The sequence below is a fragment of the Eumetopias jubatus genome, unplaced genomic scaffold, assembly GCF_037043125.1.
Source record: "Eumetopias jubatus isolate StellerSeaLion01/CBP00866 unplaced genomic scaffold, mEumJub1_p1.0 scaffold_14, whole genome shotgun sequence".
Taxonomy (NCBI): Eukaryota; Metazoa; Chordata; class Mammalia; order Carnivora; family Otariidae; genus Eumetopias; species Eumetopias jubatus.
Genome location: NW_028274820.1, coordinates 32,377,322 through 32,395,847, shown reverse-complemented (window position 1 = coordinate 32,395,847; position 18,526 = coordinate 32,377,322). Strand labels below are relative to the sequence as shown.

The 18,526-nt window shown below is 41.1% G+C and overlaps 2 protein-coding genes across 2 annotated transcripts in view; one reads left to right on the top strand and one right to left on the bottom strand.

Moving 5' to 3' along the window:
* ELAPOR2 (endosome-lysosome associated apoptosis and autophagy regulator family member 2) overlaps positions 1-7,277 on the top strand; it is a 180,160-nt gene extending 172,883 nt beyond the window's left edge. The window contains exon 22 of the mRNA XM_028118919.2: positions 7,218-7,277. Coding sequence (XP_027974720.2) covers positions 7,218-7,277 — 60 coding nt within the window. The remainder of the gene's footprint in view (positions 1-7,217) is intronic.
* Positions 7,278-15,908: 8,631 nt separating this feature from the next.
* Positions 15,909-18,526, bottom strand: part of GRM3 (glutamate metabotropic receptor 3) — a 90,662-nt gene continuing 88,044 nt past the window's right edge. The window contains exon 5 of the mRNA XM_028119842.2: positions 15,909-15,982. Within this exon, the coding sequence (XP_027975643.1) occupies positions 15,909-15,982 (74 nt within the window). The remainder of the gene's footprint in view (positions 15,983-18,526) is intronic.

Sequence of the window (18,526 nt, the reverse complement as noted above, 5' to 3'; positions counted from 1 at the left end):
GAGGTGTGACCACATCACTTTGCCATGGAAAAACTTGTCAGTTTTTGGCATGAATCCCAAGTCTTGCATGCTTGGTAACTTCTGCATCTGAAAAAGAGTCCTCTACTTTGTGCCCAGTGTGTGATGGTGGATTCGTTGCTATGGCAGGCAGAAGGATGGGTCCATGCAGCATTTGTGTCAGTCTGTCTGATGCAGTCTCTATCATGTGCTTAATTCTCTTCGATCTTTTCAGACCATGGGTCCTTAATGGAAGTATCTACACGAGTGACCCGGATTATTTGATCAGCTGAGATTTGTTTCTGGAATTTGTTGCCCCAGAGAGAAGTAACCGATGTGTCAGTCTATAGTTTTCCAAGTGGCAGACCAAATAGTTTGACTCTTGCCGATTGCTCAAGAGTTAGTGGTGATCTAATAAGGTTTATCAAGGCCACAGCTATGAGAATGGCTTTGGGTTCTGCCCACTAAGCCAAGCAATTTTGTAGGTTTTTAGTTATGCATACCTGGTACTGAGATAGGACAGCTACAGCAGCTGGTGGATACCCACTGGGTTTCAACTCAACCAAACCATCAGTGAACCAGGCCCAGGCATGACGTAGAATTTAGATGAACCAAGGACTGGAGCCAGTGGCTTCGTTTTTGGTGATGGGGTAAGGGATAAAGTTTCCCCAAAAGGGTATTCTGCCATTTTTTCATATGAGGTTGAGATGCTGCTGGCAGGACCAGCTGCATTCTTGAATATATCATTTGTATTTGACAAGTGAGGCTTATTAGGTCTTTGCCACCTTGCTGACCCACCATGAATGTGACTACCAGGCTGTAGAATCACAAGATGCACATGGGAATGGCTTTCAGTTTTGACAAGAACTCAGTAATAAACTAATAGCTGCTTTTCAGAAGAGCCCTACCTGGTAGCCATATCAAGGTGATGAATCTAAAATCCCCAAAGGTGCCTCTGTGTGAAGGCTCCTTCCCATTGCTGAAGTCTCTAATTGGCAGAATCATTAATCACCGAGAATTCTATCACAAAGTGGTCATTAGGGCTGTGAGGCCACAAAGGTGGAGACTGTGATTCAACTTGCTGGACAGTTTTTAACGTAGCCTGTTAGTTTGGGCCCACCTCAAAAGATACTACTTGGTAGGTTAGCTGATGTCAAAGAGCAGGTAGCATATTCAAGTGAGGCCATGCTGTCTCCAATAGCGAAGAGTCTAGTCAAGTGCTGGACTGTTTTTCCATGACTGGCAGATAGGGTTAGCATTGCAACTATGATCACATAGTCTCAAGAAACTTTACTTACTTAGTTTCCTGAATTTTGTGGGGGTTTATCAGCCATCTTTGTTGGCAGAAGTCTGACAATACAGGCAATGCTGTTGAGATTGAGGCTTTTGATTTGACACCGACATTGCATCATTTATGTTGTGACACCTTTTGGCATCGGCAGGTAGAGAAACTTGTGTGTAATCCTGCCACAGAAATTTGTTGCAGATGGCAGAGGGATTAGGAACCCTTGCAATGCCCTTCTAGCTCTCCTCTCCGTGGGACTGCTCTTGACCATGGGAATCTCTTCTGGTACTTAGCAGATGCGGAGATATACCCATGTACCATCAAGTCCTGTGGATTTTCGGATGTAGAAGCAACAACAGCAGGATCTTGGTTGGTCCTGCAGAACCCCTCACACAAGGTCACATTATCTTAGCTTCCCTGCTGAGAACCTTGCTTAAACCCCATTAGTGGAATTTACACGTCCCTCTCCTATCACAGGTTCTGGTAGGATGCTGACTTTGGTGCCTGCAATGAAGAGTCTTAAATGTTTGAATCCTTCCCCTCCTCAAGACTCCTGAGCCAACTCAGGTGGTTGTGCCTGGCCTTCAGGCCCTCTTGGTGACAGGAAAACTAATCACCTTTCCCCGGAAAGCAGCCAAAGTCAAGATAGATGGGGAGGAAGAGGTTAAGGGTGTAGAGAAAGACACTTTCTGTGACAGCAAGCAAACGCATTTGCTTTTGCTTTTAAGCAGCATAGCAGTTACTCAAGCAAACTTCCGGTGTTTTCGTCCACCTAAAATCCTATGTTGAATAGCAAGGTTATCATTCCCGACATCATCTATTTCAGCTTTGGGACTCCTTGTCTCAGTCCAGCCAGATTGATTTCGGGGTGAGGCTAGAAGTGTGTTGTCTTTTTGTTGATTTAGGCTTGTGTTGATTTTGCATATTGGGGCCTTTTAAAAAAAAAGGGAATCCACCTTACTTCTTGCTCCATTTTCATAAATCTAAATTATTGCCTGGTTTTAAAATAAAGGATAGGGGAAGTTTCCAGGCTAGGGCTGATCATATTAACCTATTAAGATTCCTTTGGGTCAGTTTATCATTCTGCAGTGACTTTCCACATTGTACACCTAACCTGGGGCAGTAAGAGCCCCAGTGCTAGTCATTCCCTCACTAGGTTTTTCTGTGGCAATTCCTCAGGGAAATCTGCTAAAGAAGGCCAATCTGTTACTGCAGATGGGACTCACTACAAAATCTCTGAGACCTTTTTGAACACACCCAAAGTTGGCGTGACAGAGTGCAAGAGGTATTTAGCGTTAGGATGGCCTAGCTGTTGCCATTCTTAATGATCATTGATTCCTGCCACCTTATGTCCAAAGAGAATCAGCAAAAATTTTAACAGTTCACCTAATTTCGGCCCATAAGTGATTTCTATTTTTTCTTTAATGGTCATTGTCGGTGCATGTCTCTGTAACCTCTGTCTGAAAGGGGGTGAAACCTTTTCCTATCAGGGTGCATTTTAATACTCCTTGTTACCAAGGGGCACACCTGCAACTGATTGCCTGATTGGTGAGGAAGTCCTCTTGCTCAGAGGAGAATTAACATCCAGGCCACCATGCAGGCAGCTGAACGATGAACTCTTGGAACCACTTCCCGAAATTCAGCCTACAACCACCTCCCTGGCTCCTTTCCACTTCCAGGCAGTGAAATGGAGAACTTTAATTGCCTTGTGGATCATACAGTTTGCTCACCATGTTTGTTGCTAATTCTCATGGACTTTGCTCAAATCTTGTTAACCAGTTTGTGAGGCTGTCATCCTTATTCTTCTAGAAAGACACCTGTCTGTCAGTTTCCCATCTCATCAGCAAAACAGTGAAGAACTACGAAGGTTATGATATTGCAATATACTTACTAGCCACCAAATTAGCCTGCCGTACTTTCATGGACATTTTGAAGAAAGGAGTCTCCTGGGTCAGAAACAAAACAAGCCTATTATTTACAGCAGTAGCAGTGGCCAAAATGACAGTGTTTCTCTTGCTTCCTCAAGCCCCACTTCCCACAGAGTGAGGTGGCTTAGGTGATACACAGTGTGTTATACTGTAGAACAGGAGCCCTTAGCTTGGGGAATCTGAATCTTCTCTAACAGTGAGGAAGCAAGTCTGCCATTTGCTCCACAGGAGGAGAGAGTATCAGGGCTGCAAGCAAACTTTGCTTGTGTTCTTCGAAGGCTTTTTGTAATATAAACAGCTTTGAGAAGATTGTGTACCATAAAGGACAATTAACGTCTTCCTTAGAAGACTTGCAGAAACACAAGAGACCCGTGGAGAATGATCGCTCATCGTCAGTATATGTAGACTTCTCTTACCTGATTTGATCTTGTAAGTCCCTCTTTGTAAGGGCATTGTCTTATAATGGAGGAAGCAGTCAGGTGCCAGGTAGGATTTTGAGGAGAAAGTGACCTCTAAGCTGAATGAAAAGAAAAAGTGGGAATTGCAAGTATTTTTTTTTTAAGATTTTTATTTATTTGACAGAGAGAGCACAAGCAGGGGGAGTGGCAGGAAGAGGGAGAGGGAGAAGCAGGCTTCCCGCCGAGCAGGGAGCCCGATGCGGGACTCAATCCCAGGACCCCAGGATCATGACCTGAGCCGAAGGCAGACATCTAACCGACTGAGCCCCCCAGACACCTCGGGAATTACAAGTATTAATAAACTTTGAAGTCTTTCTCATATTGCAGTACCTCCTTTGTTATTTTATGGCCAGAGAATTGAAAGCTTGAAAGATTACTGAAAACAGTCACAGGAAACATGATGGAGGATAAAGTCTTTCTCCCTCTTTTTGTTTTGAATAGCAACTTTAATTGCCATAATGATTAAAAAAATCATTTAAATGAAAATTTAAAATACTCTGGAAAAGTAGAAGAATTGTACAACGGTACAGCCACATACCCACTGCCTAAATTTTACTATATTTGATTTATTACCTATCTTTCTAAATCTCTCTCTCTCTCTGTTCATTTACAAATAAATCCTTTTTGATGCATTTCAAAGCAAGCTGCAGGATTCAGTGCATTTCACGCCTAAACACTTCAGGATATGTATAACTGATGAGAGAATTCAATATTTTCAGTTTTTTTCTAAGGGACATTGTTTACATAGAGTGAAATGCACACATAATAAGTATGCAACTTGATGAACCCTTGGGAAGTGCATATATTTGTGTCACCCCAAATCCTATCAAAAAATAGAATATTAAGCTCACTCCTGAAAGTAGACTCATGTCCTTTTGCCTGCAATTGATCCCCACCCTCAACCCCCAGAGGAAACTACTGTAGTAATCTTTTTAAACGGTAGTTTTGTCTGTTTTAGAACTTCATCTAACTGTAACTACACAGTGTATAGTATTTTGTGTAAGATTTCTTTCACTCAGGAAAAGGTTTTCGAGATTTATCTACCCTGTGTTAATCAGTGGTAGATTTCTTTTTATTCGGGGTTAACATTCTGTTGTATGGATATGCCAAAATTTGTTTAGCCATTCTCTTATTGATGAGTACTTGGGCTATTTTTAATATTTAGCTATGAATGAAGCTGCTATTAATACCATCGGACAAGTCTTACTGTGTGTCCCATTTAAAAATTTTGTTATGCCTGGCTCTGTGGAGCAAAAATGGTTGTAAGTTTCTTAACTGTTCTGTCATTTAAGATTTGCTTTATCTTATATATGCTTACTCCTGTCCTAAAGGTTAGAACTCATTTGGTATTTTCCTCCCAATCCATTGGACTTACGAGGTTTTATTTATGGGTTGACTTTTCTTGACTTTTTTCAGCAACTTTAAAAATGTATCTTCAGGGTTTTTTGTTTGTTTTCTTTTCTTTGTTCATTCTACCGTCATTCATGGGATACTATCTGAGAGACACTCTGCCCGGTTTTGGTGCTATGTCAAATTAGATAGTTTCTTATGTCAGAGACTGTCTAGTTTATTGGGACATGGCACATGCACATCATTCACAGGCACTTACCAAAATCCATTGTGACAAGAGCATAGAGAAGGGAGTGCAATAAGGTAGTGACAGGTAAGGAGAAGCTTCTGGGAAAAGTTGGCTTTTGAGTAAATTCTTGAATTTAGAACTAGACTATGGCATCTTTATTTAATGTTTGAGTACACTGATACCTAGAGAGGTTCTGCTATTTGTCTAAGAGAGGGTTAGGTAGGAGTTAAAAACCCATCTCCTGAGTTCCAATCCAGTGTTTTCCTTTCTGAAATGTGGCATTTCAATACATTTGCATAAGCATTGACAGCCTACCATGTACTAGGCCTGGAGTCAAGTTTTGGGAATTTAAAAAATGAATAAGCTACGATTCTTGTCATCCATAAGTCTCAGTGGTGCTAAGTACACACACACACACACACACACACACACACACACACGTACATGTGTAAGAACATGTATATCCCACCATCTCAATAATAGCAAAATCCCATGTGAACAAAGAGAACACAGCATCTAAAGCCCTATGACGCTAACATGATTTTATAAAGTGTTTTCAGTGTTTTCTTTCAAATCGTACCTTGAGGATCACCAACAGGCTTCTGCCCCTTCTCCCCTCAGGAACATATTGAATCAAATCTTCTCAAGGAAAGACCATAAAAATCTCAGATTTCCTTTTTAGTTTACTGCTGGTACCCTAAAGCTCTTTCCCACGATACACTGCAAGCTCCTTGAGGACAGACATTTTGTATATCCCTAAAGTCTAGTCCTGTTCCTGCAGTGCATTGGGGCTTAGTAAACACTGGAATTATCAACGGTTATTTCAATGAAGTGAGGTCTGGTCAACATGAGGCTCCAGGCAAACTTCTTCAGAGTGATGGCGTGCGAGCACTGAGGAGATGCACGGTCTGCCCTCGTGGGGGCATGTCATCTCAGCGCAGACAAGGAAAAGTGAGACAGTGGTGTTCACATGGTGACGTTTTTCCTATACTCCTTTCCCTGTAGCCCGAAAGCTCATCTGAAGTCTTGGATTTCTCCACTCAAATGAGAGAAAGACAAAAGTGGCCTTATTCTTTCTGACAGATACTCAGGGTCTGCTCACTTTTATTTTCTCATTTCACTTCTCTACTTCAGACACGCATCTGTTTGCACCTAGGATTGGTCCGCCTATTTCCTTTATTTTAAAAACAACCCTAGTTCTCTTCATTGTTACTCTCTTTGAAAGCATAGTACCCGCCCCCCCAGTTCAGCAGACTCCACAGAAAGTTTTTTCTGACTTTCACAGTGAAACCTGGGAGAATTCTCTTAATTCTCTTTTTCCCCATTAAAGAAGTGCTTATTTTAATAGGCTGCATTTTGAATGTAATATGTAACAAAAGCCAGCAATGATGTATCTGAGTTAAAATTTTGATTTGTTATCTAAGATGACTTGTTTTTAATATCTTTGGAAGGTGTGTACCCAAAAGGTTTTCCTAAAACATGTCAGGGAACCCAAATGATCTTATGTCTTACTGGGGTCCTCCTTATTTATTTCTGCTCTCCTTCTTACTATGTATCCTATGTTATCTTGCAAATATGTAGCTTCTGTCAGACCTCTTTTGTCCAAAATTCTTATGGCAAGGTCATCTGTTTCAGCACCTAGGTCAGATGTCCCCTTAAGAAGGGTCTGGTCTCAGTGGTTTCTTCACAAAAATTTGTGAAGCTGTATTTTTTGGTATCTGTTGCGATCATGTGTTAGCTTCTATTTTGGATTGTCTGTCTTATCTCCTGGATGTCAAAAGCATCCTTCAGGGTGGGCACACTATCTGTTTTATATCTGCCACTCTCCTTTAAATGTAAAATCCTAATCACACCTGGCATGTATGTAGATTAAAATGATTTCCACAACTTTCCTTCTGGACGCATAAGATCCTAAAATCTTAGTGGAATTTGAATGAGTTCATTTTGTTTCAATTTTTTTTTCTTCATAGGAAAAAGAAGACCATTTTGAATCTGTTCAACTGAAATCCTCAAGATCCCCAAATATATGAAAAGACAGTGCTGTAGCCTTCAGACTAATGAACAAAGAAACCTGATCTCTAGTCCTACAGGACCGTAGCTTAGATTCTGTCTTTGTATCCCGGCACATTGGTGATCTCACAGAGGAGGGCCATGCCGCTGAAAAGGGAAGGAGGTTGAAACGTTTGATTGCCTTATCACATGGTCAAGTATTTTGCCAAAAATAGGAAAGCAAATGGCTTGGGTCTCAACTGAAGATGAAGCTCAACTCAGGAAGAGATTTATCTGTAAATAGACATAACTGAAACCCAAGGTTAAGCCCACCAGTGCACTGCTGATGCATGCCATATAATTAATGGGTAACTTTTATTCTTTATAACTTCTACATAAAAAGCGTGCTTTGGAGGGCAGATGTGAGCATATGCATTGTGATTCTATTTATGTCTTTTCTTTGTTTATAGTTTGGGAGAAGATTGGAAAAATTTTAAGGTATAGTTTTTTTTCCCATTATTTATTTTCCTGACAGACCTTAAAACATCTTTTCTATTAAAAAATGATGAACAAAGAAAGACAATAAATTTTTCATTTTTCCATAGGGTCTTTCTTGATTTCAGAAGCCTAAGTAAGCAGTAACTTTTCAGGAAGAATAAACATGTAAACATGTGCTTGGGTTACCTAAACTTACATTCGCCTTTGAAATTTCACCCTTGTTGGAACTGGTAAGAAGGGCTTGACTGAAAGAGTCGAAGGAGTATTAAAAAAAAAAAAAAGGCAAAGAGAATCCTGTCATTCCATTAAAACAAACAAGCCCATGGTATTGTGGAAACCAAATGGCTTAAGACCATTTATGTAATACTTGAAGTATAATTTCAAATGAGTGAGAAAGCTTGTTTATCAAATCACGTGCAAAATCAAGAAGAAGAAAGTGGAATGGCTTGTGTATAACTGCACATAACTGTGCAAAGGTATTGGGATAATTTCATGGTTCGCAGAAAATCAGTGGGGTATTGGCCCTACGTCAAGCGTCAAAGTTATATGGTTATTTTTCTGCTAAGACATTGAGGATTATGACTTCCATAGAAGTTTTTCTTTTTGAGTATATAAGGCAGGAATTCAATTTTGGGAAATTGCGTCTAATTGTATTCATAATAAGAATGTGGTTGTACCATAAGTAGTTAGGAAATACATGTTGTTCTTATCTCAAAAGTGATCCAGGTGATGGTGATGCTTCCTCTGACGGATGGATTACCAGAATTAGCACGACTTGAATATTACCTGTTGAAAGAAGTTTGAATGAAGTTGGATCTGACTAATTGTGTGTAAACATTTATTGTTTCAGAACTGGGAAAGAGGGGAGTTTACTGACCACTGATGATCTAAGGTCCTCTGGTTTGCTTTCAATAAACAGTAATCTTTGTAGATCTTAATCTAGATTTTTTTAAAAAGACGGGTGATTGCCTGAGAGGCAGGCCATAAGGGCAGGGTCTGTGAGAGTTTTGTCCCAAGTCTTTCAATGAGGTATGACTTGTAACATTTGATCGGCAGGTAATGTCTTCATTTTTGTGGAAAGTGGGAGAAAAATAAATAATTGCAGTTATTCCACTGGTGGGTAAGACACCGAACCATCCTGTTATCGTTGAATGAGTGTTCCTTTTGTGTACATCTTTGCTGTGGGATTCATGAGTATAGGTGAGGTTGCCATGGTTTTATTGTTTGTCGTGAAATTCAGGGAGGGCATCACTTAGCATCAGCTTTTTTTTCACGTGCAGTTTCTTAAATCTTGTTTTTTAATTAGAAATTATTACAAGAAATTATTTTGGCATTGCTCACATTTATCCTGGTAACTGTGCTCTGATGAGCCTTTCCCCCTCTTGATCAAAATTTAAACAGAAGAGTGACAGTACATTGGAGATGCGCCTTTTCAGAGGAGCCCTGGCAAAGGTGTCCAGGCTGGACAGAGTCAGGAGGTTGCACATAGTCACCTGTCACCTCTTCATCTTCGGCTGTGTTCCACGTGTATATACCAAGCCATAGAGATAATTGGGAGTTGCTCCCAGGTGGCTTCTTTCTTCTCCTGTCACTGGACTAAAATCTCTGACATGTCAAAAAAATGCCTTAAATTTTAATGAACTCTCTGAAAATGTAGTTGGTACTGAAGAATTTATTTTATTTCTAATTTTAGATATAAAATAGGTTTTGTCAGCTCAGTCCCATCTTTGGAAGGGAGCTGCCTTTCCCCTTTCCCCAGTGATTTGTCATTTTATTCTGAGCACTGAAGGCGTATGACAGAAAGAATATCAGGAAAATATTCAGACCAATCTACGCTATGAAATTCACTGTAATTTTATGTCTTGCCTTTGCAGAGCTTAGTGGAATGTTTAAAGGCATAAACAAATTAATCATGTTTCTGTGACTTTTAGTAGACATTTGTTGTTTCTTTCCCCTCATATATGGTAGAAGAAGTTATAGGTTATTTTTCTAAAAGGCACAGGTTTTGAAGCCTGAAATACTACATTAAGTCCATTGTTGCCTATAATATCTCCTAGCGCTCTGTCAAAACATATTTAAATCAGTTTTCCACTGGATGAGACCATGTCATCTGGGATAAATTACATCATGCCATTTAACAATGTTGAGCAATTTGATATGTGTCTGCTAGATTTAAAAGACTGAATTTTATTCTTGTTGACTTTTCCCCTTTTTGGTTACTAGTAAATCAAGCCCTTTCCAGGATTAGAAATGTTTCATAGTATTTTTGTGTAGAGTTTTGTGATTATTTTCTTCACAAGGAGAAAAGATGGTTTAATGGTTATATGGAATAATTGCTTGGGTCTAATCATTTATGAACCAGAGTGTCCAGATTCCCAGTTAATGGGTCATGATTGTGATTCTTCCAGACCAATTGGGTCAACTGTCATTTGACGTCTGTCAATAGAACTACTTCCTGTGGCTCATGGTCATTCCTAATAGAAGGCTAATGTGCCGATCGTTTCTCTCTTCCTCATGAAAGTAAATTTCCTGGAAGTTGGGGTAGGAAGATGACTTCACTGGCAAGGTTAAAGTCAGTGTATTGCTCACATTTATCTTTTTTGAACAGAAGATATGTAGAGTAGGTCTTCCTCTTGAGAGAAATTAAAATATCCTCACATCTCTTTTATCATAACTATGGATGTTATCTCATATTTACAGGACGAAGCCCTAAATTCAGGTTGCCCTAAAGAAAAGGTCCCAATGAACCAAGAGAGACTATGGACTCTGAGAAACAAACTGAGAGTTCTGGAGGGGAGAGGGGTGGGGGGATGGGTTAGCCTGGTGATGGGTATTAAAGAGGGCACATTCTGCATGGAGCACTGGGTGTTATAGGCAAACTGAATCATGGAACACTACATCAAAAACTGATGATGTAATGTATGGTGATTAACATAACATAATAATAATAAAAAAAAGAAAAGGTCCCAAGATGAGTAAACTTAAAAAAAAAAAAACAAACCACCACCAACAACAAAAAACACCTGTTGTATTCATTGGATGCTAAAATGGATTTCATCCTCACATTGCCTGGCCAGAGATGACACTCTTGCTGGATTTTATTTCTTTTAGCTTAATATTTTCAGATGAGTTCATTTTAGGATCATAAATGAAGTAAAACTTGAAGATGGGGACAAGTAATTGAAAATTGATAACACTATTGCAGTGGATATTGATGCTACCATCACAATTGATATTACTCTTGCAGTTGTCTAGGTCAGAGACCAGCCAACTTTTGCTGTAAAGGATCGGGTAGTAAATATTTTCAGCCTTGCAGGACATGTGGTCTCTGTTGCAACTCTGTAGCATGAAAGCAGCCACAGACAACATGTGAACAGATGGCGTGGCTGCATTCAAATAAAACTTTATTTATGTACACGGAAATTTGAGTGTCATTTAAATTTCACCTGTCATGACGTATTCTTCTTTGATTCTTTTCTCACCTATTTAAAAATGTAGACGCATTCTTGGCTCCCAGGCCTTAAAAAAACAGGTACTGGACTAGGATTTGGTCTTCAAGCTATGGTTTGCCGACCAGTAGTTTTAATTGCTGCCACCCATGAGCAAAACTATTCAGGAGAATCTGCATACAGATTCTTGGCCCATTAGGTGGTTACCACCTCAAAATTTTCTCAAGTCTCTAGAGATGTTCAGGAAGAAAATAACCCATCACCTTCCCTTGATGAGAGCATGCTTGAGCAGAGGGAGGGGCAGAGGGACAAGCAGACTCCCACTGAACTCAGAGCCCGACACGGGGCTCGATCTCACAACCATGAGATCATGACCTGAGCTGAAATCAGGAGTCGGATGCTTAACCAACTGAGCCACCCAGGCTCAATCACCCACACAAAGGCAAAGCCAGATACTCTTCTGCATTCCTCTTGTAGTTTTGGGACTCACTTCTCAGTATTGATTAGCAAATGATAAAACTAAAGTATGTGAATAGGTTCAGATTCAACCAGCAAGATTGATTTAAACACCTTGTCTCGTTGGGATTTGTGTAATACTTATTGCTAAGGTAACTGGATTTGTAGATAATATTTAATCTCATATACGGATCCATTTAAAGGAACCATAGTATCCTCAAGTAGGGGCTCTTGATGTGTAAGAGTAGTTTCAATTTTTTCTTTTAAAGATTTTATGATTTGAGGAAGAAGGAACACAAGCAGGGGAGAGTGAGAGAGGGAGAAGCAGGCTTCCCGCAGAGTAGGCAGCCTGATGCGGGGCTCGATCGTAGGACCCTGGGATCATGACCCGAGCCGAAGGCAGATGCTTAATGACTGAGCCACCCGGGCGCCCCAAGAGTAGTTTCAGCAGAGATTCTTGAGTCCCAGCACTGGAGAGGTTCACCTCATCCATTTGCCAGTGTCCAGGAAGCACACACCTTCATCCACACACATTTACCAAACCCTATTTTAAGACCTACTGAGCTACAAAAGACAGTTAGGATTCCTTTAATAATGGTGCCTTGAGAAATGGACCTCCAATTAGCTTTTAATTTGTTGGAATTTTCCTCATCTTATTAATGAGTCTTAGAGAAAGAACTCTATCTAAAATAGCTTGTGGGTATTGGTAGATTTGGTGTACAGCAGGGCAATATTTCCTTTATCTCAGATGGCTGCTTTCAGATTACCATTGGTTGGGTTAAATAAAAGAATTAAACCAGTGGGAGTTCTGAAAACCTCAACTTTGTGTCACAAGGCAGGAGTGATCATTGCCTTCTTCGCAGGTTTGGGCCTTTGTTTTTAGAGTTCCGGTGGTTTGAACCCACAGTGGTGTTCCGTCTTCCTGGCACCTCACTTTTGTTGACTTCTCCAGGCTTACAGTGAAGAGCTCTGGGGCCCGAAGCTATCAAGATGGCTAAGTGAGGAAAGCAGGGGCTAGCCCAGGGAAAATGGACGTGGAGATTGTAAAGGTGCACTGTCTGAATTACCTCCTTTCTCAGCTTCTCTCTTAATCTGTCCCCTGTGTGGTCTGCCAACCAGCTTGCCCCACAGCTTGAAAATGGGGCTTTTTAATTTTTAATTTTTTAAAGATTTCATTTATTTATTTGACAGAGAACACACACACAAGCAGGGGGAGCAGCAGAGGGAAAGGGAGAAGCAGGCTCCCCACTGAGCAGGGAGCCTGATGTGGGGCTTGATCCCACCCTGGGATCATGACCTGAGGCGAAGGCAGATGCTTAACCGACTGAGCCACCCAGGCGCCCCAGAAATTGGGGCTTTTTTATATTACCATGATGAATCTGGGTGGGCAAGAGAATCTATTAAGATTTAAGCTAGAGAGGACCCCGAGCATTTCAGAAACCGGAAACACTCAGAAGACCAACAATCATCACCCAGAGTGTGGTTATGATATGTTAATGAGTAGGGTAGATCATGCTGCTTGGGTTCCTGAAATTCAGGAAGTTTTTGCAAAGATGGATCGGCTCAACCAGTTTTATATTCTGGAAGGATGAAATGTTCTTACCAGAGTTAAAAAAAAACAAAAAACTTATTTGAAATGGCTAATGTAAAAATGATTTTATAGTTGCTGTTTTCCCATACATACTCTGAATATTTTTCAAAAGGTTATTTCTAGGGATCACGTGTTAGGTAATTCTCTTTCCAATAGGGAACAAGGCTTGGGGCAAGTAAGGAGAAAACGACGAGAATCGTCAAGTTACTTCGCTTCTGGTGTGCAGGTGGAGTGTGAAAGCTACAGTGGCCTGTAGATCAAAATCGAGCTCTCCAGGACGGTGTTCTCAAGATTCACCCATGCCCTCATTGTCTTGTTTAAAAAGATCCATGATCAGTTTGATTGTTTTAGGCGTCAGCTGTGTCTCTGAACCACGCATCTGATATGGCCTTCCTCCCTCTGACCTATTCCATCAATGGATTATGTTTATTCTCCATCAGCCTTGCCTCAGTCTTTATCTTGAACAGATTCTCATTGGGGGCATACTCACCTAGCACCCCCGCCACTGTCCACCACAGCAGGACGCTCTTCTACCATCTCAGGCCTTGAATCTACACCCCAGTCCTCCCCACCCACTCCCCCCAAATCCAGGTTCTTCTTTGAATATGAGTTCGGGGACTGGTTTGCACTGTTGTGCATTCTGGATGGATTGGTTAGGTTGCTGATCCAAATGCATTCAGAAGGGAGGAGAGAATTTCAAACATCTGACTCCTCACTGTATGTCCTTCAAGCCCTGGCTTGTTGGCTGTGTGCACCTGCTCACAATTTCTAGATGTTTTAAAAATAGCATCGGTACGTCCCGATGAACCAGGCCGTGGTTATTGAGCCCATGGGCCCTCCAGTCTCCTCCTCCTTCCTCTCGCTATTTTCCTCATTCACACTTCTTCCATTAGAATAATTTCCTGCCTTTATGTTCCTTAAAGCCAGGAACTACATCGAATGATCCCTCTTTCATGGGCTGAAGAGTGCCCCTCCCCCCAAAGGATACGTCTATATCCTAACCCCTGGAATCTGGGAATGTTATTTTATTTGGAAAAAGGGCCTTTGCAGATGTGATTAATATAAGGCTCTTGTGCTGAGATTATCCTGGACTATCCAGGTGGGCCCTAAATCCAATTACAAGCATGGTCATCAGAAACGCACAGAGGGGAAGCTAGACACACAGAAGGTGACGTGAAGATGGAGCCAGAGACTGGAGTGATGGGTCCACAAGCCAAGGAAGCTGACAACCCCAGAAGCTACAAGAGGCATGGGATGGATTCTCCCCTAGAACTTCTGGTGGGGGACAGTGCTGCCAACACTCTGATTTCGGACTTCTGGTCTCCAGAACTGTAAGAGAATAATTTTTCTGTTGCTTTAAGTAATCCTGTTTGTGGCAAGTTGTTAAGTCAGCCACAGGAAATGAATATGTTCTCTAGTCATGGTACCTGGAATACGACCTGGCAGGAAGATGAGTTCTTAGTGAATTTTCCTACATTGATAAACGATTTGTGACTGAAGCGTTTACAAGGGGAAGTAGGAAAGCGTGGGTACGAATAAGCCAGTTTTACTTTATCCACGCTTTGCCTGTTCACTCCTGTATTGAGCTTAGTAAAATATTCAAGTTTAATGACAAGCCTGTGTGCCTGAGTATTGTTCCTGAGACTTTGGAAATGCACTGGAACATAACATATCCTGCATTTTATTGCCCCATTTAGCTCTCAGTGGTGGGAGTGATTTTCCAATGGATTGACAAGATGCTTTCCCAGCCTCCTTCCTAGTAACTTCCTGGTTAGTTTAGAATATTTCTATTAGAATAGTTTCCTGTCTTTATGCTTTTGAAAATGAGAGCTATCCAGCCTTCCCTGGCAGGCCACAGTGTCTGCATGCCAAGAACCCTCTACTTACTGCATCAGAGGCCCATTTGGGCAAATTCTGGGCTGCCTACAGATGTGGCTTAAAGAAACTTGTATGTGTATTGTCACCTGGCCACTGATACAGCCGGATAGTTGTGGTATCCTCCAGTTCTGATCTTTGTAATCTGCAAAGTCCAGATATGCTCAGAACTCTCTAGCAGGGTAACAGCTTGTGTTCAGAGCATATATAGGTGTAAAGAGAAGCACAGTAGACAATTACATCCAACATTAAAAATAGAAATAATCTAAAGTCAACATATTCAGATTACTTGGAGTGATTAAAAAAGAATAAGCCATATCCACCATGCTGGAAAACCTTGAAGGTTTTATTCTCAATATTTTTACATTAATACAGATGCTTTTTATTTTGTGCTGAGAAAAACAATGTTACACATAATGTAACTTTAATATACAACATAGAAACTCATCCTAAATTAGTTACAACAAGGACCTACAAAAAACTTCATAGGAAAAAAAGTTACCTAATATTGCCACCATATTTTTGTTTAGACTGACCCTGTCAGACCCTGTCACCAATGCTCAGCTCTTGTAAACAATGGTTATTTCCATGTTCCGGGGAATCGTTAATAATAGGGGCGCTAAAATCAGCCTAAAAAGTTCTAGCACATCACTACATACTGTACAGTCCTCAAAAATAATTTATCGTACTGTTTCTAAAAAAAGGTACTAGGGTTCTTTTGCTCTGTTCCCATATTCTGGAGCTGCACACGAGCACTTTTGTCTAACAGTCTAAAAACACGAGAACTGAACTGGAATTCACAATCACAGAGATGAGGTGGTGGAGTCGAGAACTTCCCGCCCATTGCACACCGTTGGGACATAGGTGCTTGCAGAAGCTGGAAAACAAAGCAGGTCAGAAAATTCAGTTTAACAATGGAATATTATGCAGCCATAAAAAGGAATGAGATCTTGCCATTTGCAATGACATGGATGGAACTGGAGGGTGTTATGCTGAGTGAAATAAGTCAATCAGAGAAAGACATGTATCATATGACCTCGCTGATATGAGGAATTTTTAACCTCGGGAAACAAACTGAGGGTTGCTGGAGTGGTGGGGGGTGGGAGGGATGGGGTGGCTGGGTGACAGACATTGGGAGGGTATGTGCTATGGTGAGCGCTGTGAATTGTGCAAGACTGTTGAATCACAGATCGGTACTTCTGAAACAAATAATGCAATATATGTTAAGAAAAAAAAAAGAAGATAGCAGGAGGGGAAGAATGAAGGGGAGTAAGTCGGAGGGGGAGACGAACCATGAGAGACGATGGACTCTGAAAAACAAACTGAGGTTTCTAGAGGGGAGGGGGTTGGGGGGATGGGTTAGCCTGGTGATGGGTATTAAAGAGGGCACGTTCTGCGTGGAGCACTGGGTGTTATGCACAAACAATGAATCGTGGAACACTACATAAAAAACTAATGATGTATGGTGATTAACATAACAATAAAAAAATTAAAAAAAAAAGAAAATTCAGTTTAGTCAAATAAACCACATAGGTAATGGAATGGATAATCCCAGACACTAGGTAAAATTAAGTTCAAAAACCCATTTTTAATTTAGCTTTGGAAAAGGCTGAGTGACTTAATGCTGTAGTAGGTCAGTTCTGCTCAAAATTAACTTTGTATCCTGGCGCATACCTCCACTAATGTCGTCCCTCTTGGAGAATTTGTGAGCATCATCATTGTTGAAAGGAGTCGCTTGTGGATTTAAAATTAGCTTTGGTAAGCTATAAACTGGTTAAGATAGAATGTGCAAAGTTGAAAGCTCACTGCAATTTTCTTAAAGATTGTTAAATTAATTAGAGTTTTTAGTACCTCAATTACTTTTGCGCTCTCTGGGCAGGGATGCCTCTTACATAGTCTCAGGAGTCATCTGTGAATTCCACTGCCTTACAGAATGGTTTGATGCATTTTCATTGCTCAAGTGGATAACCTCTGTGAACACTCTAGCAAGGGCTGGGGTGCTGAGAACTCAGTTTCTTAACGATTTTCAGAAGGGGAGACGTTCCAAATGGATGAGGCTCTTGTTAATGACAACAGTGACGACAGTGTCAGGGTGTGAGTATAACATGGGTATGTATATTTGTTCTTTTTACGGCATTTAGTTTTCCTCGATGCAATTCATATCTCTTGTTTATTTAAAGGTTTTGCTTTTATGAGAAATCTACATACAAATCTACATTTGTCTTTTTACTGAATGAGGACAAAAAAAGCAAGGAGCCCCCGTTTCCATGGGCTGCGCAACTATGTAGCCAAGAGAATCAGAGATGGCCTTTCATTTCCTTTTAGAGCTGTTTATGTTGCATCTCTTGGCCTGTCCATGATGATATGCTTTGCTGAGAAGGAACTGATCCTCTTGGCTACCCGACCAAAGCCCAGGTCAAGCTGACATCAGCTTTCCCATTCTTTAAGTGCCTGTCTCTTGGTTAATAATCATATAAGCTCATTTCCTGCTGAAGTATTTATGCCTGATAGTGGAAATATTCTTGCCCCATAAAATGGCATTTTCCATAGGGTTTTCTTTAAACACAAAGCAGAAACTAATTACAAACTTTGAGGTGATGTGCTCAATCACCATATTTGGGGCACTGAAGTCTTTCAGCAGGCTCACCACGAGGGAACCGACAACTTCTCAATTTTGCATTGATTGCTCAGCTAGGTGTGTAAGAAAAGCCATAAAGACAAGTCTCTGTGATTGAGGTTAAGCAGAGTCCTGTGACGTGCTAACTCTTGGAGATGTTTTTCCTTTGATCATTTGCAGGATCGGGTTCAATTTTCTTGACAATCTGATCCCACTAAAAGGCACAACTCTGGGAGAAAACATGGCATAATCTATCTTTCTATAGTGAAGAACACAGCGGGTGCCAGATAAATACTGGATGGAAAGGGATAATGATAATAATTTCAAATGTAAGGGTTTTACTTTATTCCTTATAAAGCTTCTTCCTACTTTATGTAACCCTAGCTTCATGAAAGCTAGGTAAGGCAAGAGAAAGAACAAGGTGAGGTGACGTTCGACCACCGTTGGGTGGAAATGTAGGGGGCATGCCAGGCTCTTCAGTATGTGTGCTCTGCCGGCATTCTTGAAATCAAGTGGCAAAGGGTAACTCTTGATTCCCTAACCTGTCCCCATTTAGTCTTCCTTTCTTCCATCAATGGCCTCACTCTCCAGCCAGGGACCCGAGCCAGAAGTCTAACGGTGACACTTCCTTCCTTCTTTGTCCTTCCTCCCAAGTCAGACCAGTCGCATGGCCCAGTCAACTCACTCCCCGCATCCGCCTACCCATCTGTGCGTCCACCACCTTGGGCCAAGCCCCCATCATGTGGCTGTTGGCCACCACGACAGTTGTGCTGCTGGTGTCTGTTTCCACTCTTGCTGCCCTGC